The following is a 25,324-nucleotide window of genomic DNA, read 5'->3' as shown; positions in this document are numbered from 1 at the left end:
TCGCGGCAGCTTGTAGGTACGGCACGAGTAACAGGTATTACACTCTTAGCTAAACACATCAGTCGTGACAGATTCATTATCAAACTATTCATTATGTAGTACATATATTACATGTGTAACTAAAGTACAACCGCACTACAATTTTGAAACTCCACAAGAGTAACTCAGTTCGCAAGAATCACGCTGACGGAACAGATGTTTATTGTCAGGCCTTGGGACCATGTTTACACCTCGCACATCTTACTCCGCATCCACGAGACTGCTCGTCAGACGACCAGAGTACTGAGGAGGTTAGGAAACGAGGGGAACCTGATGAGAACTGTACAGTAGAGGGAAACTTGTTGGGTAGGTCACACGCTACGAAAGAAATGTCCACTACAGAGGACCATCGAGGTGAAAACAGAACGAAGGAGAGGAAGAGAAAGAAAATTATCAGGAAAGCTAATAAATGTTTAAAAAATGTTACGCAAGAATGTAGAAAGATGCTCAGTACCCAGAAAATTGGTGGACATCCAGTCGATACCTGTCTGAAAACTGATTGTCCACAATGAAACTGACGGAGATCAACGTGGCATAGCCCAGGCTGTAATGATCGTAGGAGTCTGAAATTTCGTAGACTAACCAGAAATGCGCTCGCGAATTATGCCATAAAATGTATTAGTTACAAGTCTTGCTACTAGCCAAAAATATGGCGCTGCAAGCAGTCAGAACGTAAAATTTTCCGTCAGAATGTTCTGCTGGTGGAATTGCGTCGTGGCAGTACTTTGGTTTTTGCAGGAACAACCATTGCATTCAGCGTGCGTGACTGTTTGGTGTGGTTTTACAATTTCCTTCGTTCTTGCCTCGTTCTATTGTTGAAAACATTTCTTAGCAGACAAAATAGGGGCTCACCATACTACGAAAATGGTAAAATTAAGTAATTTCCTCAATTTTGCTGAAAGTTGAAGGGCTAAAGGGCCCGGAAAGGTTTAAAATTGTGTCTTGGATAGCTCTTATCTAACTAAAAAAATAAATTTCGAAAATCCCTTCCGGAAAAACAGCCTAAAATCGCTTGTTTCTTTACTCGTTTTTTAAAAATTAAATTCCTAGTCAAATTAACTTATTTACATAATTTTTTCTGTAATGTGCTCATTGATTCCATTCTCTCGGGCGTTTTTTGGTTTTGTGAAAATGTCCACAACGAATGTAGTTAAAAGGGCTTAAGTGAAACTGAGCACTGATTCACATCAGCGCTCGTAGAGGTGCTTAAGTGAACCAATGCATTGATTCACATCAGCGCTCGTAGAGGTGCTTAAGTGAACCAATGCAGTGATTCACATCAGCGCTCGTAGTGGTGCTTAAGTGAACCAATGCATTGACTCACATCAGCGCTCGTAGTGGTGCTTAAGTGAACCAATGCATTGACTCACATCAGCGCTCGTAGAGGTGCTTAAGTGAACCAATGCATTGACTCACATCAGCGCTCGTAGAGGTGCTTAAGTGAACCAATGCATTGACTCACATCAGCGCTCGTAGTGGTGCTTAAGCGAACCAATGCATTGACTCACATTAGGGCTCGTAGTGGTGCTTAAGTGAACCAATGAATTGACCCACATAAGCGCTCGTAGTGGAGTTTAAGTGAACCAATGCATTGACTCACATAAGCGCTCGTAGTGGTGCTTAAGTGAACCAATGCATTGACTCACATAAGCGCTCGTAGTGGTGCTTAAGTGAACCAATGCATTGACTCACATCAGCGCTCGTAGAGGTGCTTAAGTGAACCAATGCAGTGATTCACATCAGCGCTCGTAGAGGTGCTTAAGTGAACCAATGCATTGATTCACATCAGCGCTCGTAGAGGTGCTTAAGTGAACCAATGCAGTGATTCACATCAGCGCTCGTAGTGGTGCTTAAGTGAACCAATGCATTGACTCACATCAGCGCTCGTAGTGGTGCTTAAGTGAACCAATGCATTGACTCACATCAGCGCTCGTAGAGGTGCTTAAGTGAACCAATGCATTGACTCACATCAGCGCTCGTAGTGGTGCTTAAGTGAACCAATGCATTGACTCACATCAGCGCTCGTAGAGGTGCTTAAGTGAACCAATGCATTGACTCACATCAGCGCTCGTAGTGGTGCTTAAGCGAACCAATGCATTGACTCACATTAGGGCTCGTAGTGGTGCTTAAGTGAACCAATGAATTGACCCACATAAGCGCTCGTAGTGGAGTTTAAGTGAACCAATGCATTGACTCACATAAGCGCTCCTAGTGGTGCTTAAGTGAACCAATGCATTGACTCACATAAGCGCTCGTAGTGGTGCTTAAGTGAACCAATGCATTGACTCACATAAGCGCTCGTGGTGGTGCTTAAGTGAACCAAAGCATTGACTCACATAAGCGCTCGTAGTGGTAGAAAAAGGCAAACTGCTAATCTAAACACGGCCAACTTGATGCGTCGCTCTAGCTAGCTAAGGAGCGTAGCGAGGGATCCAGTCGGCCGTGGTCTAATCGACCGGATTAAGAAAAAGATTGCCATTTTTAGGAATTAATAAAGAATATATTGTCATACTTTATTATATTTTATTTACCTGAAATTCGTAGCTCATATCACCGAAATGTTTTCAACATTGAGTTGCTTGCCTGAAGGGATAGAACTGTGGAGAAACACCCCATGACGTTCGCCATGTGAAAGCTTTGCAGTGACGATCGCATCATTTCTAGTCATTTTCCAGATGCGAGGTCTTTAATGTCCCCCGATCTAAATCCATGCTATTTCTGGTCATGATGTTATTTTATGGACCGTGTTTATCAGGGACATATCCGGTCTCTACCTGATCTGAAGGCCATCCGACACGCTGCGTATTGCTGAGTTTGTAGGTCACACATCAAACAGTGTTTGTACCAGTACCAACGTTATCATATGCTTGATCTTTACTGCCTTTTTCTTACCAATGCTTACAGCGCCATATTTTCATCTGCTGACAAGACTTGGAACTAATACTTTTGTAGCATAATTCGCGAGCATAATATATTGCATACGAAATTTCAGACTCCTACGATCATTACAGCCTGTGCTATGCCACGCTGATCACCGCCATTTTAATTGTGGACAGCTGCCACAGAGGTTAAGATCATCTGAATCTATGGTAACCATAGCGAGAGTGACAAAACTATGCTTAATTTAATATCAAGTTTGTTTTCTGCTTTACATAGATATTCTCCTGCCAGGCGTTGCCAACATGTGTCTAGTAGGTGATACTCTGATCCTACTTTTGATGTCGACATTTTTGTTGGTAAACTCCACGAACTGTTTTACAATATCATGACTTAACCTAACACACTTACCAGAACCATATATGTCTTCCAAATGCTCTCCTTCGCTATGAACTACAAAGGTCATCTTAGCCTGCTGCTTAGTTCCAAAATATAATTCAAAATCATACTTAAAATTAGTCGCATGGTGCTTCAGCCCAACATACTGAACCGCAGACATGAAAGTCTTTGTCTGAGAGTTGAACTTGCGATGATACAGAAATATCTCACCACACTCCAGCAACACTTGCGTCAAGTTCTTATCGTAGGCCATATTGAACGTATCCCAAGTCACACTTTGAAGTTTGCTGTTGACGATCCTATCTTGATGATCCGTGATCAGATGGCTCCTAAGATCCTGTCCAGCCCAATCACACGGAATAAATTTCTTGAGTGGACAATGGTGAGGTTTATAACTGCAGATATCCTGATGTTTTCCCAGTGTTTCCAAAGGAAATTTCTGACCACATCCTAGTGACTGGAATTTGCATTCAGCTTCAAGGCCCCTTGAAAGTGTTTCTAGCGTGTCGTTTCGGAGATCCAGCAATGGCCCCCTGCAGGTCTGGCAAAGCTGGAATTTCGGTATGCAGTGTGGACAGACATTGTGGCCATTTTCACAGAGCCGTATGGGCGGCGTCATATACTCCCCGCAGTATGGACACTTCAATATTTCGAGAAGATTCTGCGTTGAGTAATGTTCGAGTTGTTGAAAATTTGATTTGCTAGCAGTCCGGAACATTTTGAACGGTGTTCAGGAACTACACAGGAACATAAAGAAACAAAGATTTAGAGAATCATACACTTTAAATGATAAAATGTGTTGATACGCCTTTGTGCTTCTTAATTAATTTTATGAGGTGGATGACGATTGCCTCCCACAGAAAAGATAAGATAGCGTCTGAGTCACAAACGTGAAATACAGGGTGTCCAAAGAGGAGTGGTCAATATTCAGGGATATGACAGGAATGATCGGGTACGATGCGCATTGGTATCACCCAAATATCACTGTAAAATTTGTCACAAATGGAACATAATAATTGCTTTTACACATATCAAGTGAAAAATCCCTGGCAAATTAAGAAATACCGTCGTTATTTGAGAAATATGAAAACATACTTACGGCTTGTAGACAGGACTGGTTTATGTCGTACTGCGCTGCTGGCGCCGTCTTTTGTTACTTTCTTCAGGTCCAGGGCTAGCACCGTGGAATGGGAGCGCTATGTCTGGGGATTCTCATTATCTTTGTCCATTCGCTGCTGGTGCCGTCTTTTGTTACTTTATTCAGGTCCAGGGCTAGCACCGTGGAATGGAAGTGCTATGTCTGTAGATTTTCATTATCTTTGTCCATATGACTAGAGGGGCCAGTTCAAACAGCAAAATGGAGGTCAACAGAAAAATAGCATGATCCCTGGACCAATAAATATTTTTATTTCTGTTCGAACGAAAGTAGCTAGACCAATAAATCTCTAGTCCACTGAATTTATCTTATGTACATTGGCCATACCATTTTGTCGCCTATTAAATATTGCATATCGCGATACAATTCATGAAATGATGTCATTGACAAGTGAAGCAATGAAGCGAAAGCAAAGAACTTCAGTGAACACAGATATCACACACGAAATTGTTGAAAGACTTACGTGTGTCACTGTGAGCGCAACACCTAATGTACTTGTAAAGTGGTAAAGTACGTATACATAATATTCTCCAAAAATCAAATATTTCTTAATTTGCCAGGGATTTTTCACTTGATATGTGTAAAATCAATTATTATGTTCCATTTGTGACAAATTTTATAGTGATATTTGGGTGATACCAATGCGCACTATACCCGAATGATCGACTGAGAAAAACTTCATATGGACATATGCCCTATTTCGAACCTACCTCTTTGTTTTCAACCCCTTTGCTCGGGATGTCTTTCTGCCATTAAATTAGACCGTTGAACGCTCAGTTGTCCATGGCGTGTTGTGAGTGAAGTTATGCGGGGGATTGAGAGTGTACCAGAGAGAAGCATCGGTCAACTGTGTTTGTACACGCGCTGGCTGAAATGCGACACATCTACACTAATGAAGAATATACAGATATAGCGTATGTGTACCGCTCCTACTGCTGTCAAGGAATACAGTCGGCGCTTTCCGACATGTCGAATTCCTGATCGTAGAGTGTTTACTAGAGTTTTCAGCACATTGCGTGAAACAGGTATTCTTCCACGTTCTCATTTTTCCTTTGAACGTGCAGTTGAACAACTTGTACAGGAACAGCAACGCATATTGAAATGGTGCAGCGTAGTCCCACTACAAGCACGCGGCGAATTTCTGCACGTATCAGTGACCTACGAAGACATGTATGGAGAACATGACATGTGGAAAACTTTCACCCATTTTAAAACGTCAAAGAGGTTAGGTGGGTAAGACACATACGTGGTCGCCGCTATCCCAAAAACATATATATATGAAATGTGTTCAATCTTGGAAACCATTCAGAAGAGGGCATATGCCCATATGAAGTGTTTTGCTCCAAATGATCGCTCCTGCCATATCCTCCAATACTGACCACTCCTCCTGGGACACCCTCTATAACATTCAAAGCAAATACATGTTAATATTAATGATAATCACATGGACCCAGCTATAGTGTGTAGACAATTAGATTTGATGTGATTTAGGCAGATGCATACAGTAAAAATTCAAAACAGACTTTCCAAGAGTAACCTGGCAAAACTAAACAAGTCAAAACTCGTAAACTCCTACAAAATGACAATATAAACCAGATGTTATCAAGTAGTTATTCTAGGGAACAGGCGCTACCTGCTCCGCTCGGGACGGCTGGCTGCCGCATGAGAAAAGAGTACCGTGCATACTGTGGCGGTACTTACAGTATATTACAATAATAATAATAATAATAATAATAATAATAATAATAATAATAATAATAATAATCTCTTGGAAGAAATAGCCAACAGAACTAGTTTAAGAATTTCTGTAGAGAAACTCAAATTTATGGGAAATAAAAAAAAAATCTCCAGAATTTCTAATAACAGAAACTGGTCGAATAAAGAGAGTAAAGGAATTCATATATTTGGGAGAAGCAATTCAAGAAAATCGTTTGGGAAAGTCCGCTGTAGAAGAAAGCAAACACAAGATGGAAGGAGCATGCGGTATAACTAGGAATATATACAACAAAAAGTGTTTATCTAAAAATCTTAAAATACGACACTACAAAACAGTAGCCAGACAGGAATGCCTGTGAATGTCTAGTATTGAATTACAAGCTGAATAATTTAGAAGTCATGGAAAGAAAAATTATAGGAAAATACTCGGTCAGCTAACAGGTACAGAACTCTGGAAATGCATAAGTAACGGGGAAATATACCGGAACATAGAAAACATAACGGAAACAATTCGGAAGAGGCGATTGATATATTTTGGACATTAGTAATAGGGCTGAGCGATTCCTAAAACACCTTGTCAGCATTTTTTGTGCTGAGTCAGGACCCGAAGTCATTGCCCCCTAGTAGTGGGGATAAGGGGATCTAAGGTCATTGACCCCTAGCATAGTAGTAGGGCTATGGAGATTCGTGGATTTTGCATAAGAGAGCGAACCTAACCTCACAGTCGCGATCTTGGAGGGACCTAACCTCAGTTTAACGGGCAGATACCATTCCCGACGCGGATTTTGCACAAGAGAGCAAACCTAACCTCACAGTCGCCATTTTGGAGGGGCCTAAACTCATTTTTACGGCCATATGCCCTTCCCGACGCCATCTTGAGTAGTAGGGAAATGAAGATTCTCACGACGCCATCTTAAGTAGTTGGGCAATATGGATTCGCGTAAGAGAGCGTGACTAACCACATGGAGGGGCCTAACCTCACTTTTACGCCCAGATGCCCTTCCCGACACCATTTTGAGTAGTAGGGCAATCGTGATTTTTCGCGACGCCATCTTGAATAGTAGGGCAATGTGGATTCGCGTAAGAGAGCAAGCCTATCCTCATGGAGGGGTCTAACCTTACTTTTACGGTTAGATGCCCTTCCCGACGCCATCTTGAGTAGTAGGGCAATGGGGATTCGCGTAAGAGAGCATGCCTAATCTCATGGATAGGCACTAACTACACATGGCGCAGTTTTACGGTTAAATGCCCTTCCCGACGCAATTTCCGAGGGGTATAACTACACAGGGCACAGTTTTATGGTCAGATGACCTTCCCGTCGCCATTTTGATCCTCCCACTAGAGGGGGCACTTTCCCTTCCTCCCCTTCCCTGAAGCTTGTGCTCTGCCATAGCAAATACGAGTTCGTAAATCTGAATCGCGCGGTCGGAAGTAACAAAGTACGGTAACCTCATTTCATCCGAAAGAAGAAAATGTGTGCGCCAATCCGATTGCACTATCGTTGATGAGGCGAAGAGCATCACTCTTTTTTTGGTCGATATAGCTCAGATACCCCTACCCCTGTATAGCAGCCTTACGTCAATTGTGTGCTACTCCACAGCACAGTGGCAAGCCGCCTCGTAGATGAGGGCCAAACGCATTACCTCATCTCTCTGATGAGATAATTACAGCACCCAGTTTTAATTCTGCTAGGTCAATGAGTAGACACTTATTATGACATAGCTGTCAAGTGCTGGATGTAACTAGTTGTTCGCTCGTGATTACAGGATGTCCTACCATTCACCAACTACCTCTATAGCTCAGAACATCGGAGGGCACCGCTTCGATGTCATTACAGCGTGTCTTTGACCCCCTCCCTGCTATCCACGCGCTAGTCGTGGGTTCATGCTTAGTAAAACGTATCTTAGGGTCGCATATATTTCATACTGTATCGAACTTCAAATGTCCAGGTTTGATTCCCACCTCAACCATCCTCGAAGTGGTTTTCCGTGGTTTCCCACTTCTTCTCCAGGCAAATGCCGGGATGGTCCCTAACTTAATACCACGGCGGCTTTCTTCCCTCTTCCTTGCCTATCCCTTCCAATCTTCCCATGCCTTCCCATGCCACTGTTCAGCAGTACGGTAGCTCTCTGATGCTCTCTGAGCGAATTTCTATAGAGATATAAAGGTTGAAAGTCTACCACCTTAAGTGCGGTAATAATAATTTTTGAGATTTTCACTCAATACTATACAATAAAGCATTCACCAAAGGAACAATATTCTACATGTATTACAATTAAATATAAGTAAGGTCTGATTAAAAATGAAAATTCACAGTCTGTTTTCTGTCATTTGACTGGGTCAGGAACAGAATGAATGAAACCCCAACCTAGCGGCGAGGATAGGAATTGTGCCTTCTGCCGAAGCCTGTCGCACTGCTCTGGGGCAATGATTTATGACTGACAGATGAAATGAAGTGATATTGGAGACTGTTTCCGAAAATAAAGATGACTGGGAAAACCGGAGTACCCGGAGGAAAAACCTGTCTCGCCTCCACTTTGTCCAGCCCAAATCTCACATGGAGTAATCGGAATTTGAAGCACGGAACCTAGAGGTGAGAAGTCGAGGCGTTGCCGCCTGGGCAACGGAAGCTCTTCAAATGTTTACATTTTTCAAAATAATGTGGAAAATGGAACTTTGCGATACAGTGCCCGACTTCTGTGTGTTACATCATCGACCCGAAGGCTGTTTGGATCCTCAAACAGCACAACAGCAGAGCAAGGGATTTTTTAAACCTAAAGGGCGAATTCAAGGCTATCATGTTCAAAAATGAAACTCAGATGCGAAAATCACGAATTCTCTCATTTTCTATGCAATAAGTAGTTTATCATATTTATGACGTCACTTATCGGATGGTTAACACACCTACCTGAAAGAATGACAACTATGTTGTTCTACGATGTCACACCTAGCAACATGTCGAAGTCTTCTTCTACCGCTTTTTCCACATCTGTCACGTCGCGGGTGCGAACTATGTCGCACATGTGGATTTGGCTCTGTTTTACGGTTGGATGCCCTTCCTGATGCCAACCCTATGTGGAGGGATGCAATCACCATTGGTGGTTGGAAGTGTAGTGTGTAGTCTGAATATGAAGATGAGAGAGTTAGGACAAACACAAACACCCAGTCCTCGAGCCAGAAGAATTATATATATGGCGTATGGCTTTTAGTGCCGGGAGTGTCCAAGGACATGTTCGGCTCGCCAGGTGCAGGCCTTTCGATGTGACTCCCGTCGGGAATCGAACCCGGGACTCCCGTGACCACAGGCCAGCACGCTAACCATTTAGCCATGGAGCCGGACGCCAGAAGAATTAATTATATGCGATGAAATGGCGTATGGCTTTCAGTGGGGGGTGAGTTCGAGGACAAGTTCAGCTCGCTAGGTACAGGTCATTTGAACTGACTCCCGTAGGTGACCTGCGCGTCATAATGAGGGTGAAATAATGACGAAGACGACACAAACTCCTAGTCCCCGTGCCAGCGAAATTAACCGATTATGGTTAAAATTTGCGTCCTTGCGGGGAATCGAAACCGAGACCCTTGAGACAAAAGGCCAGCACACTATGAATTTAGCTGTGGAACCGGACACCCTGGACGGTAAGAAATAAGAAATACATAAAGAAAGAAAGAAAGAAAGAAAGAATTTCTCAGGTATCTGTAATTCAACCCGATTAGTTTTACTTGTTCGTGTACTCTTCCTTATCACTGCTTACAAAACAGTATTTTTCTCTGTTTTAATTTGATGTTTATGGAGTAGCCCAACAATTACGTGCTTATCTCTACAGAGCCAAGTCTTGCAGAATTCAGTCCCGTTGTTTGATCCTCCTCTGCAGATAAGCTTGTTATCAGTGTAAGTCATGAACTTCGCTTGACATTGGCCAGCTTCATGTGGCCATGAGATAAACAAGTGTCTTGTCCCTGCAATAAGAAGTCAACAAGAAAGGTTAATCTCCGCCAGCTGACTCCTGTTTTAAACAAATCAATAAAAAAAAGAACAAATAGCATTTAATCTCCGTGCTCTTGGAGAACTGTGAAAATTCTCCGAGACAGCGTCGACTTGGCCAACCTCTCCTAAATTCAGCTAAAGGTGTTGTTCGATCAACTATATCGACATCATTAGCATAGGTAAAATAATAATAATAATAATAATAATAATAATAATAATAATAATAATAATAATAATACCAAGCGAGTTGGCCGTAAGTTAGGGTCGCGCACCTGTGAGCTTGCATTTGGGAGATTGTGGGTTCAAACCCCATTGTCGGCAGCCCTGAAGATTGTTTTCCGTGCTTTTCAATTTTCACACGAGGATAATTCTGGGGCGTTGCCTTAGTTAAGGCCACGGCGAATTCCTTCCCACTCCTAGCTCTTTCCTATCACTTCGTCAGCTTAAGACTACCTGTGTCCGTGCGAAGTAAAGCAAATTGAAAATAATAATAATAATAATAATAATAATAATAATAATAATAATAAATGGAGGAAGAGGAATACTCAACCTCAGGGAGATATGTCAAAAACATATCAGATGTAAGGCTTTTCAGGCGTTTGCTCTATTAACCGGCGTTTCGTCTGAAAAGCCTTATATCTGATACGTTTTTGACATTTTTAATATGCTCTGTTGGTGAAAAATATCTAATTTCCTCCATAGAAATTTAGAATTTTTCATTCGGAATTGCTAAGCGGGCATTAATTCCATTATGGAGATTTATCTCCCGTATGCAGTTATCAGACTGTGAAGGGCTTCTGTTTAGTTCAGGGTCTGACACATCCCACTCTGATGAGTCAAGTGTCAGACCTAAGACGAAACGCTGGTTAATAGAGCAAACGTCTGAGAAGTCTTACATCTGATATGTTTGTGACATTTTTGACATGCTCTGTTGGTGAAAAATATCTAATTCCCTCCATGGGAATTTAGAATTGTCCACAGGGAGATATGCCACGATCAGACAGAACGAGCACTGTAGCTGAAGGCGATGTGGGGCAAAGAAATTCCTGACAGGTGATAGGCAGAGCCCTGCACGGGTGCTGATAATCCGCGGATATCCGCGAAGTGTCTTGGCGGATACAAACTGTATAGCAGTGTGGATAATTTTGCTGATAATTTCTAAACAATGATGTTTATTTTCACTCAGGTATACTCTTAGTTTTGTTTGAGGTTAGGCGACCCATGACATTGGTATGGGAGAAGAGTGATGTATATAGAGCATTGAAATCATAAAACCGTAAATCTGAGCTAAGCCCAACTGGCTTCTGCCCGCAATTAATGGAAGGAACAAAGGTCAATACGTTGGTAGTTGACGCAAGAGAAAATCCCTCATGAACCTGTGACTGTAGAGGTTCTGGAACCGGGCGAGTTAGCCGTGCGCGTAGAGGCGCGCGGCTGTGAGCTTGCATCCGGGAGATAGTAGATTCGAATCCCACTATCGGCAGCCCTGAAAATGGTTTTCCGTGGTTTCCCATTTTCACACCAGGCAAATGCTGGGGCTGTATCTTAATTAAGGCCACGGCCGCTTCCTTCCAACTCCTAGGCCTTTCCCATCCCATCGTCGCCATAAAACCTATCTGTGTCGGTGCGACCTAAAGCCCATAGCCAAAAAAAAAAAAAAAAAAAAAAGAGGTTCTGGTGCCAGGTGTCAGGCCTATTGTACTATGTTAACAGATCTATCCGTTTCGATACCTTGATTGTAATATACTGTAGTTAAATAAAGTACAACCCCGGTTAACCGAACTTCGCTTAACCGAAATGCTCTGGCAAAAATGTATTTTAATGTTTTGTTTTTACCCTCTCGTTCTTAGCCGTCGATATTAGTAACCCTGTTGCTATATGTGCTGAGAGCTCCTGGGGAAACCCTATTTTTATATTATGACTTCTACCAGAATGCACGTGTAGCATAAAGCAAAACAGTTACTTACCCTCTAGTTCGTTCCACGATACATTTTTCTTGAACAAGCAGTAATTATTATTATTATTATTATTATTATTATTATTATTATTATTATTATTATTATTATTATTATTATTATTATTACCGATATTATTATTATTATTATTATTATTATTATTATTATTATTATTATTATTATTATTATTATTATTATTATTACTGTATTATTCGTCATGAATATTATGCAGACGACTCCGACTTTGAAAATAGCAGTTCTGAGAATCGAGTTGCAGCAGATGATGGATTTAATGCATTGGAGGTAAGATATTAAAATACAGTACCACGCGCTTTAATTACACCGAGCTCGATAGCTGCAGTCGCTTAAGTACGGCCAGTATCCAGTATTCGGGAGATAGTGGGTTCAAACCCCACTGTCGGCAGCCCTGAAAATGGCTTTCCGTCGTTTCCCATTTTCACACCAGGCAAATGCTGGGGCTGTACCTTAATTAAGGCCACGACCTCTTCCTTCTCACTCCTAGCCCTTCCCGTCCCATCGTCGCCATAAGACCTATCTGTGTCAGTGCGACGTAAAACAACCAGCTTTAATTACACTACTGTAATAACATTACTGTATACAGTATTTAGTTCAGAAGTAACAAAAAATTTTTCATTATTTCAGACTGCTTTGTTGAACAAAGCGACGAATCTACACCAGCTGATGTATTGTTGATTAAACGGTGGCGCGATGTAGCCGCACGACAGCGCTGCACCAAGAAAATTCAGAAGGAAGTCACTGATTTTATACAATGAGTGACATTATGTAAACATTTTTTTTTTTTTTTTTTGCTAGTTGCTTTACGACGCACCGACACAGAGCAGGTCTTATGGCGACGATGGGACGGGAAGGGCTAGGAGTGGGAGGGAAGGGGCCGTGGCCTTAATTAAGGTACAGCCGCAGCATTTGCCTGGTGTGAAGATGGGAAACCACTGAAAACCATCTTCAGGGCTGCCGACAGTGGGATTCGAACCTACTATCTCCCGATTACAGGATAGTGGCCGCACTTAAGCGACTGCAGCTATCGAGCTCGGTCATTTTAATGTTAATTTACAGTGTGCACCTTTGCTTAACAGAGTTTATGCATTTTTTTTTCGACATTTAACTTTCGCAAATATTTGCCATGTGTCATCCGAAAAACCGCGTCAACAGAAGTGGCTCCGCCCCCTTTATTTCGGATAAACGGGGTTCTACTGTGTTTATAATATCCGCGGACAACCATTTGCGGATGCGGAACGAGAGCGGATATTATTTTGTACATCCGCGCAGCGCTCTAATGATAGGAATAATATATAACCAGCAATTATTATGAGATGTTGTATGTATGTATTAAACTGTAAGATCGAAACTTAATTAATCTATAAGGTGATTTTTGTATTTCTGGTTCATATTTCAATGTTTTTTATGTCATATTACTTCGCATGTCATAAACATTTTAGATAATTAAAATCCGCCCATTATTTTCTCTCTCTCTCTCTCTCTCTCTCTCTCTCTCTCTTTCAGTGCTTCATCCTTCATTGTTTCTCCTTCTTCCTCCAATACTCCCATCGTCTCACTGTCTCTTTTTCCCTCTTCTTAAACCATTTTGAGCCTGTTTTGCTTCCCTTCTGACCATGGAATCCTTCCATTTTTAACACTTTCTATCTAAAAATCTCTCTCTTTTGTCTTCTTCTTCTTCTTCTCCAACACTCTTTCTTTACAAATTTGTCTTGACTTCATGAATCCGTCTTGTTTCAAAGACTCTGCTGGTGTAATTCCCGCCTGTTTCAGATCAGTTTTGAATTCGCCAGTCCATTCCATTGTGTCTTTTAGCTTTATCCTGCTTTAGTAGAATTCAACTATTTGTTTTGTAAGTCTGTCCGGGTGCATTCTTTTAATGTGTCCATAGAATCTTAACCCGCGTTTTCTGTCACTGTGAATATTTGTGTACTGTTCGATTTCTTGTCTGCCTTTACGTTCGTATTGTCCGTTGGCGAGTTTCCAGTTTTCTTATGATTTTACGTTCCTTTTTCTCAATATTTTCAATGTCTGCTTTACATTTAAAAATGAGCGTTTGTGATCCATAAAGACATTCCGATGTAATGTCTTAGTTTTTTGTACTTGGAGATGTATATTTTGCTGTAGATATTTTGGGTTAGTCGATATGCTGTTTCCATCTTTTGGCATCTAATCTTATTGGTTTTTTGTTTCAAGTCTATTTTCCGGAACTGTTTCACCAAAATATTTAAATTGTGATACTCGTTTAATTTTACCATGTATTCTTCTTCTTCTAACCCTTTTGAGGGTACGATAAATCAACTCTGGTTACTTTTCTTTGCATTTATCTTTCTTCTTTTCCAAACTTCCTTCGTTTTCTGAGAATGTTGTTACTTTTTTCTCTTGAGTTCATTTTCTTCCAGTTGTTAATTAGCGTTTTTCATATCCTTTTCAATTTCAATAAACGACGTTGGCTTGAATTTGTAATTGTTTAAGAAGTTGAAGATTTGTTTAGTTAGTCTATTGTTATTCACTCTATAAATGTGTTCACAAAATTGGAGTCTTCTTTTCCTCATTACAGTTGTCAGTTTTCAACTTTTAAATATAGCTCTGTGTTTGATCGTCCTCTACATTATAGGTCTTATAGGTCCCAGTATTTTTCTCAAAATTCTTCTTTCAACTTTTCCTAATTCCTCAAGATCCCCATTTTTTTTAAGTTTAAGAGTTTCTGCTTCATATAAAATTTCTGGCCGGGACACTGTTTAATAATATCTTCATTTGATGTTCCAGGAGAGATATGTATAATATATATATGTGTTTTTTATTTGTTTTTTTGTTTTTTTGTCATTTGAAACATTCTTTCGATTTGTTTACTCTTTGTGTTGTTTGATATCCATCCTCCCAAGTATTTAAACCAATCTGTCCGAGATATTATATTATTTTTAATTGTGGTATTTTGAGGGGCATTAACGATATTTTTCATGAACTTTGTTTTCTTTCAAATGATATTTGCAATTCTGTTTTGGCCGGTTGTTTCTGTAATTATCGTATTTGTTCTTGAGCATTATCTAATGAGTCTGTAATTAGCACCGTATCATCTGCGAAAGCTTAATCTATAAAGATTTTATTTGGATTACTTCACAGTTGAAACACTTTTAGTATTTACGGCTTTCCTTCATTTTCGAACTACTCTCTCAAATGTACAATTGAAGAGTAGAGGTGACAAACCACCTCCCTGTCGTACACCTGATCTTATTTCAAATGGTTTTGAGAGTTCTCCCAAAAATTTACTTTGGATGTCGTGTTTGTTAATGTCTTTTTAATTATTTCAATTGTTTTATTATCAAGCCCAAATTCCTTTAAAATATCAAATAGAGTATTTATATCAATGGATCATAAGCCTATTATTATTATTAGCTGAAATATCCTTCATACTGTAGTCTATATAAATGGATCGCAAGGTGGAAGCGCGTATTGAAACACAATGCCAGTCCTTTGTTGGCAGTGCTACAGACCATAGCCCGCAGCACTCCCGAAATGTTTATCGCTGGTGTCTGTTACAAGTTCCAAGCAAGAAGACAGCTCAATGGCACGGAAGAAGGCTTCACTGATGCTTTGTCTTGGTCGGTACAGACTATTTCGTAAGGTGAACACTCACTTTGTCATCATCAACACCAGAGCTGGGAAGTAATCGAATTACTCGTAACAATTACTGTTTTAACGTAAATATCTACTGTGGCTGGCGGTCATCTGAAAAATTTCGTCACGAAATTACCGATACAGAGTGTTTGACGAGATGTTACCTAGCAACCATGCCGGTTGTGATGTTAAGTATTGATGGATGGCCATGACTGAGAAATATATTATCAAAGACGGACGTTAGACGTACATATGGTCGATGTAATCGTGCAGTTTGTGATATGAAGTAGTAGTAGTAATAGTATTTATTCACTCATTACATTGTTTACATATTTACAGGACTCTGTTTCTTATATACATAACTCTTCTACTAGCATTAATTCTTGAAAAATAGTAATCCTGTAACTAACTCTTACACACTGTATATTACAGTAGTAATATTATTACCATATTAATACTTAAAATAATTTGAACTTTTATCTACCTCTTTCACACATTTATTATTATTATTATTATTATTATTATTATTATTATTATTATTATTATTATTATTATTATTATTATACATAACAAAATCACACCAACCACAACAGAGTCGAGTCAGGGTATCAGTTAAAACCTCGTAAGGTGAAACCTTGTGTGTGATAATTTATAATGTTAATTATATAGAAAGAAATACATCTAACAATGATGCCTGAGTACGAGTATGGGTATGAGTGAATGATCAACAGCACATGGTGAAACACCGAATACAAACTGAATATGATGACGTGATATTCTCATTTAGTTAATTCTTCAATAACAATTTTATTTTCCATGACAAAGAATTTAAGACACTTCAGACTTATTTTCTGACTTAATGAAGTAGTTTTTAAAGAACCTCAAAGGACATTAACGAATTTTGGAATAAAGTACAAGAAATTGCGTTTTGTTGTGCTAAGTTTGGGTTTGTATAACATACAACGTTGGTACATCTTACTGCGTGTTGAATATTCATGTTAATTATAATTGCTTCAGAATATAAGTGACTACTACTTCAGTATGATCATTCTTTCTGGCACATTATTCGTAATATAAGGTTTTGAACAACATGTATTTTATTGATTACATTTTTGTAGGCTCCACCCCATGCCTATATTCCGTAGCTAAGAATAGACTGAACTAAAGCGTACTAAACCTCTCTTAACAATATCATACTTGATATGTATTTTAAATTGTGAAATATATTAATAGTTCTTCTGACCTTATTACTTAAATCGATAATGTGACTTTTTCATTTCATGTTCGCAGCAATTAATAATCCCAAATACTTAACATGAGCTACTTTATAAATGTTGTAGCAGTTACAATTAAAATTACAGTAAAATGAAATGGCGTATGACTTTTATTGCCGGGATTGTCCGAGGACATGTTCGGGTCGCCAGGTGCAGGTCTTTAGATTTGACGCCCGTAGGCGACCCCTGCGCGTCGTGACGAGGATGAAATTGTTAAGGAGACGACACATACACCCAGCCCCCATGCCAGCAGAACTACCAATGATAGTTAAAATCCCAGACCATGCCGGGAATCGAACCCGGGACCCCTATGACCAAAGGCCAGCACGCTAATCATTTAGCCATGGAGCCGAACATTAAATTTACAGTTAATGTTGTTTACAGTTAATTCATTCCTTGTATCTGCTATTGAAAAATTCATAAATGTTGTCTTCTTAAGGTTTAAAAACAATTAATTATTATCTAACCATGCTTTAACTTAAAGCTTTCTGTCTGACGAGATTCCAGCTATCACCTTCAACATTGACCGTATCATCTGCATATGTTATGATGTGCGATTGTTCGTCGTTTGCAATTGTTTTCTCTAAATCATGGATGAACAGAATAAACAATAATGGACCTAATACTGTGCCTTGTGGAACATGGCCATGACAGAGACATATAGCAAGCTCTCTTATCAAAGAGGCCTCACCTCATCATACACTAGAGAACTGATTATTTCATTCGTGGTAGTCTCACAGGCTTCGACTCGGTTTCTCCCTTTCAATGAACTGAATGCTACATTTGTGGACTCCCATTTCCAAATAAATGTCTCTCGAAAATAATTTGTTAGGTGCAAATAAATTAATCGTTACCAAATTGACTTTCGTGTATTGAAAGGAATATTTATTATAAAATGATTCTTTCCCAAAGGGAAAAATGACACCAATTTTTTAACTGCAATCCTCACTTCTCACAAAATGGATATTTTACTTGTGATTTAATTCTCTTGAAATAAAACTGTAATCGCTACATTTTAGATATCGATATACATCACATCGATAATTTGGTAACTTTGGGCCCCCAGCACCCGCAAGGGCTCGCGCCACGGGTATAAAGCCAAGAACACGACACGCAATCGTTCATTCAGTCATTCATTCACAGTTCCTTGTGATTATTGGTTGAGATTTAGACAATCGTGTACTACACAGTCGAGAATGGAGCTGGAATAAGCATGTGATGGTGAACGGATTATAGAATGTCTATTCTGCTATTTGAACAAATATTGTGAACTAATTATACTGAAAATAACGAAAACAGGATTGTGATGTTCAAACTTTGCTTGGGAACTATCAGTTTGAAAGAGTGTTTGGTCTCGCTTAGCCACTATGACTCTGTACTAAAAAACACAGAATGAAGTGATGACTTTTTCCTTTCGAACTCTGGCGTCATCTCACACCACTGTAGAAAAAAAATCAGTTATTTCCTAATCATTCGCTTTCTGTAAAGTAATTTTATGTCCAAACGTTGTCTCGTTTATCTACGGGGTCGTATGTGAATAGAGATGAAACTAACCACACCACCACAAGCGCTATTTATTTATTTATTTATTTATTTATTTATTTATTTATTTACTAGTAATCAGACACAGGTAACGAAGTACTGTATTTTACACTGACGATATAACAATATTAACAGTAAGAAAACAAACAATAATATCCAACAAAGACAATGATATTCCACGCGATCTCTCCACTGACAACTGGAAATATACCGCCTAGTCGAGCAGCTCGTCTCCTTACTTCCAAGTCTTCCCAGCCCAAAGTATGAAACATTTTCACAACGCTACTCTTTTGTTTCAAATCAACCAAAGAAAATTGTATTGCTTTCCTCTGGATCCTCCCGAGTTATCAAATCAAGTAATCGTGGTGAGGATTTCATACAGTGGAATCATACTCTAATTGCGGTCTTACCAGAGACGTATAGGCCCTCTCCTTTACATCTTTACAACAACTCCTTAAAACCTCATAACCATATAAAGATATATGGAACCTTTGTTTACAAACTCGTTAATGGTGGTGGTGGTGATTATTGTTTTAAGAGGAAGTACAACTAGGTAACCATCCTCTAATAGCACTAATCAGAGAGAAAAATAGAAGGGATCCGACACTTCGAAAAATGAAGGTATCGGCCAAAGGAACACAAGAGCCATGAACGGCGTGAAAATGAAAGACACACTAGGCCTCGAGTGCTGTATTAGCGTCGGGGTCGGAAAAGAACAACAGATGACGAAGAAAGGTCAGACAGGATAAATGAAAGCGTGGACCTTGGCACAAGTAAGTGGAAGCACCGAGCTCGATAGCTGCAGTCGCTTCAGTGCGGCCAGTATCCAGTAGTCGGGAGATAGGGGGTTCGAGCCCCACTGTCGGCAACCCTGAAGATGGTTTTCCGTGGTTTCCCATGTTACACCAGACAAATGCCGGGGCTGTACCTGAATTAAGGCCACGGCCGCTTCCTTCCACTTCCTAGTCATTTCCTATCCCATCGTCGCCATAAGACATATCTGTGTCGGTGCGACGTAAAGCAAATAGGAAAAAAAAAAGTAAGTGGAAGGGCCCAGTGATCGCCAACCCACGCTCCAAATTTCCCCTATTAATATCTTATATTAACATCTAAGGACTCATGCTACTGTTTTTTTTTTTAAGGTCGAAATTTTGAAATAAGCATAGTCATGAGAGTTTCCGCTAAAATGGTTTTTTAATTATTTTTTCGTCCTGTCGTTTAAACATGAGCCGGCTCTGTGTCGTAGGCGTAACGTGTGTACCTCTTACCCGGCGAACCCGGGTTCGATTCTTATCCGAGTCGGGGATTTTAAACGCATCTGATTGATTCTTGTGGCTCGGGGACCAGGTGCTTGTATTTGTACCAACACTCTCGTCTTTATATTCAGACAACGCACCACAGAAACACGCAATAGTGATTATATCCTTCCACATAGTGTTGGCGTCAGGAAGAGCATCCGACAGTAAAACTGGGCCAAACCCACATGTGCTACACAGTTGTACCCGAAAATCAGTAGCAGATTCTTCTTTGTTCGTATCGGCCCACTAAGGACCCCATTATTTCAGCTGTCTTCTCTCCGCTTTGATCTTTGCCCAGTGCTCCCTCCTTCGTTGCTGATGTTGCTCTTTCCTTTCCTCCACCCCAAGTCTTTCCCGTCTTAAAATTTGAGCTTTCTTGAAAACTCTAGTGGTCTTTTAGTTCCCTCCTGAGTGGGTTGCGTTCTTGTATATCTTCATAAGTGACCCCCATCTCCTGTAGGTCCCTTTCCACCTCCTTTATTATTATTATTATTATTATTATTATTATTATTATTATTATTATTATTATTATTATTATTATTATTATTATTATTATACAAATTTGCTTTCAAAAGTCCTCAAAGGTGAAATAAGGATGAAATGGAATTTTATCCGAGTTTCTATCTAAACCTAGAGGGTTATTTGATCCTGTCTGGTGAAGAAATAAGAGGTGGATTATAACTATTATAGCAACAATGAATGGTAAAACAAAATGGAAGGTGAAGAATCGAGTGAGGCTAGCATTATCAACCGCGAATCCTCCTCAAACTCATTGCACTAAATCAATACCTAAGTAAGGAACAGCTGATGGAAGATTTGTAATTACAGTTGCTCCTCAAAAAGATATTTGACCTCAAGGGAGAACATATCCTATAAAAGCTGTTCCTATAACTAAAAATAAGATTACGACACCTGTAGATCAAGTGTGTATATAATTGTATGAATCATAGTATATTCCACGTCCTACATGAAGGTAAAGGCAGATGAAGAAGAAATAAGCACCATTAGCATGTAAAGTGCATAAGAGTCAACTGTAGTTGACATCACGACAGATGTGAGCTACACTAGAAAAAGTTAAATCTACATTAGCGGTTTGTATGTTATGGAAATAAAGTTGGAATTCAAGAGGACAAAACCGGGGTAAATATTCGATTATTTATAGGACGAGGAATTAGGGAGTGAAGATGGTTTGATAAATACATTTCCAATTTCATTGAAATAACTGAGGACGCTAGGTACACAATTAATAGTAAATCCGCCACCTGAGGGACAGTCCTACATGTAGACCATTGATGATTGATTGATTGATTGATCGCGAACAGGTCTTACTTACACGACTGAAAGTATATTTTTTCATGATAAAATTCAACACGCTAATATAGTGTTTCAGAAATCTAACAATGGCACGAGATTGGCTTCAAATTGGCAACACCGTAGCTTGTGTCTTAATGGGATCTTTGAGCGATGAGGCAGGTTGATGTAGGTGTGTTATACAATGTAACTCTAATGACGGATGTGCGTGTGTTAACTGGACAAATACTGTCATTAGGTTTTTAGTGAGGATGTTATTACTGTTTCAAGTGCACTGAGTAGGCGGAGGCGCAACCCCCCCCCCCCCACACACACACACACACACACACACACCGCTACTTTACAACAACAAACGGGTGCTTCATTTGCTAATTATCTATTTAATGCATTTTGGTAACGGCTTTACGAATCACTAACTATTTCTTACCGTTTGCAGGGACAATGCCACAGATATTGCCCCACACAGGTTCTTTTACCTCCTGACACGGGGCTGTGGACTCAGCTGGAATGGAACCAGCATGACTGAATTCAACCTTGAATTTGTGAATTAATTTTATGTTCATAGGTACCGCTAGAGTACTTATGGACCTCATTATTAACCGAAGGTCATTTCTCCAGTGAATACATTGCTGTTTTTAAAAAGGCTCATCTTCTTCATAAAATGACCTTGTTAGACCTTCGATCCTTAAATGAATAATTATGTTATTGGCTTTACGTCCCACTAACTACTTTTTACGGTTTTCAGAGACCCCGAGGTGCTGGAATTTAGTCACGTAGGAGTTCTTTTACGAGCTAGTAAATCTACCAATACGAGGCTGACGTATTTGAGCACCTTCAAATACCACCGGACTGAGCCAGGATCGAACGTGCCAAGTTGGCTTAGAAAACCAGCGTCTCAACGGTCCGTGCCACTCCGTTCTGCGATCCTCAAATTGCATCACGATTTTTATAATAATAATAATAATAATAATAATAATAATAATAATAATAATAATAATAATAATAATGTCCGCCTCTGTGGTGTAGTGGTTAGCGAGATTAGCTGCCACCCTCGGAGGTCCAGGTTCGATTCCCGGCTCTGCCACGAAATTTGAAAAGTGGTACAAGGGCTGGAACGGTGTCCACTCAGCCTCGGGAGGTCAACTGAGTACAGGTGGGTTCGATTCCCACCTCAGCCATCCTGGAAGTGGTTTTCCGTGGTTTCCCACTTCTCCTCCAGGCAAATGCCGGGATGGTACCTAACTTAAGGCCACGGCCGCTTCCTTCCCCTTTCCTTGCCTGTCCCGTCCAATCTTCCCATCCCTCCACAAGGCCCCTGTTCAGCATTGCAGGTGAGGCCACCTGGGCGAGGTACTGGTCATTCCCCAGTTGTATCCCCCGACCCAAAGTTTCAAGCTCCAGGACACTGCCTTTGAGGCGGTAGGCTGGGATCCCTCGCCGCTGAGTCCGAGAAAAAAACCGAACCTGGAGGGTAAACATAATAATAATAATAATAATAATAATAATAATAATAATAATAATAATAATAATAATAATAATAATAATAATAATAATAATAATAATAATAATAATAATAATAATAATAATAATAATAATAATAATAATAATAATAATAATAATAATAATAATAATAATAATAATAATACAAATCAAACCCGTAGTACAAAAGCACATGGCCTGCCCAATGACAACTGTTTAGCCAGATGGTGGTAATGGTGGTGGTGATTATCGTTTTAAGAAGTACCAGCTGATATGGACTTAGCAACAAAAATCCAAATGTATGAATATCTCTGTTGGTACGGAAAAAATGTATAAGACAAAATTTAATACTAAGCAACGGGAAACTACCTTACTCTTCATTTCCTAGTACGCTTCTTCAGTGATGCCTAGGCCATCTATGACAGCTGATGGCGGAGCTGTTGAGGATACAACCAGCCTTCGGGCTGAGGACTAAACATACATATGTTTAGCTATGTAGTATTTATCGACAGGACCACTAATAACATAAATATTTGAGAATTACATTTTAGGCCTTCCTCTAAACTACCATTTCACTCAGCGCGAATAAAATTATTCATAGCGTAGATTGTAGTGACTTATTCCTGGACTTTACATACCGATTTTCATTCAATTCTCTTCAGCCGTTTTCTCGTGATGCACGTACATACGTACAGTACATACAAACAGACAGAAATTACGGAGAATTAAAAAGTGTATTTCCTTGTTACTGTGGACATGACCGATACAGAAATACCATTCTTTTTTAATTCTGAGCAATGTATATACAAAACTCTTATATACATAGATTTCTCTTATCGCAAGGTAGGTATTCCGGAGGACAAAACACGACGGCTTCAGTTCCTGGAAGTGAACTGGAAGGCAGCTGTCAATCACATCCTGCACTCTGCTGAATTAACGAGTTCTAAGTGATCCGTGTTTGGTGTGGAGAGTTTGCAAATCGCTTTCTTCAGTCTTTACCCTTTCTTCGTGTCGAGTGCATTAGACGATTTGCCCACTCCGGCTACAGTAGACGTAGTCAATCCTCTAAGCCGCTAACAGACACCGGGCCACCACTCAAGTGTAGTTATGTGAGGCGAGGTCAAGTTTTGTCCCCAACTATAGTCTCAATCTTCTTCACCCTCTCTTTTACCCCGTCTCTGCTCCTATTCCTTCCTATTACATATTCTTGAACACTCTTTATATAGACAAATTTTTATTTCAAACCAGTGAGCAAAACTGCTTAGAACATGTTCTATGGCAGGCACAGCACAATACCACTGCCAAGTCCATCAGAGTCCCTACTAACCTGACAATTCCAGGCCTTCTGTTACTTACGGGGCCGGTAATGGAACGTCTGGTCCGTGCCATTCACTGCATTCATCGACGAGTGTTATTGAATGCTCTGAAGGCAAAATCAATACCACACCACTGCCACGATGACAGAATTTTTTTTCTCTCCCTATCCTGAATGTAATTAAGCCTTATGTAGCAAAGAGAACAAGTTATTAAAAACATTTGAATGTTGTGGTTTCAGAATCCAATATTGCATTTCGCTGTTGTTATCAATATATGCAGGATGACCAACTTATCCATTTTGAACCTGACAACTATAGAATTGGATGACTTCATAATGACATTTTTCTTCGCATGATCACTCTCTGGTAAGGAAGGGGATATTTATGAGGGTATTTCGAAGTTGTACAATGGATACAAAATACAGGCCCCAATTAGAGTATGGTTTCAGTGTATGGGACCCCACACCAAGATTATTTGATTCAAGACCTGAAAAAAAAAAGATCTAAAGGAATGCAGCACGATCTGTTCCGAGTAATTTCCGACAAAAGAGTTGTTTTACGAAAATGTTGGCCTGGGAAGACTTGGGGGTAAGGAAACGAGCTGCTCCAGTACGCGGTATATTCCGAGCTGCCAATGGAGAGATGGCGTGAAATGATATTAATAGACGAATAAGCTTGGGTGGAGTTATCAAACGCTGGAAAAGTCTTAATATGAAGTTGCAAGTGAAGAGGACAAATTGTCGTAAATACAAGGCGCGATCAAAAAGTTTCCGTTTGAGGGCGTTGCTGCAACGGACATGGAACGCAGCGCGACTCGGATGCGGGTTTATAAGCACGGACATGTAGGCAAAGGGATTAGTGTGGCAGTCGTGTCGTGGCGAGGTGCGTGCGTTAAATGCGACCACGTGAACTATGGTGACGTTATTACCAAATGCGTCCAAACAGGACCAACGAGCTGATATACTGTTCTTGGGTGCTGAGGGCCAAACACCGGTGGACATGCATTGAAGAATGAAGACTGTGTGTGAAGCAGCATGTCTCCAGAAAACCGCCGTTGTGGAATAGTGCCCCGAATTCCGTGCGGGTCGCGTTTTGACACAAGACGTCGATCGATCTGGGAGGCCAGTCTCGACAAGAAGTGGGCGGTTAATGGAGCGATTAGAACGGACCGGCGCATAACCATTCGGTCCCCTCAAAAAAAGCCTTGCAGGGTCGAAGCCTCCTGTCGGAAGAGACTTCTTCACGCAGCAGGACACGGGGATCTTCAACCTGGTGCATGGTGGGGTGTGTGTCTCAGTGCTCACGGCGATATTGCCTGTTTGT

At 40.3% G+C, this 25,324-nt stretch overlaps 2 protein-coding genes across 2 annotated transcripts in view; both read right to left on the bottom strand.

The window, feature by feature from the left end:
• The window catches only part of LOC136885238 (adenylyl cyclase 78C), a 1,041,122-nt gene that overhangs the window by 441,358 nt on the left and 574,440 nt on the right, over window positions 1-25,324 (bottom strand). The window lies entirely within an intron of this gene.
• The window catches only part of LOC136885239 (E3 ubiquitin-protein ligase siah-1), a 33,874-nt gene continuing 10,783 nt past the window's right edge, over window positions 2,234-25,324 (bottom strand). Inside the window, exon 2 of the mRNA XM_067157711.2 lies at window positions 2,234-4,052. Coding sequence (XP_067013812.2) covers window positions 3,188-4,033 — 846 coding nt within the window. The 5' untranslated portion in view covers window positions 4,034-4,052 and the 3' untranslated portion in view covers window positions 2,234-3,187. The remainder of the gene's footprint in view (window positions 4,053-25,324) is intronic.

The sequence above is a fragment of the Anabrus simplex genome, chromosome 14 (genome assembly GCF_040414725.1).
Source record: "Anabrus simplex isolate iqAnaSimp1 chromosome 14, ASM4041472v1, whole genome shotgun sequence".
Taxonomy (NCBI): domain Eukaryota; kingdom Metazoa; phylum Arthropoda; class Insecta; order Orthoptera; family Tettigoniidae; genus Anabrus; species Anabrus simplex.
This window is presented reverse-complemented; position numbering and strand designations above follow the sequence as displayed.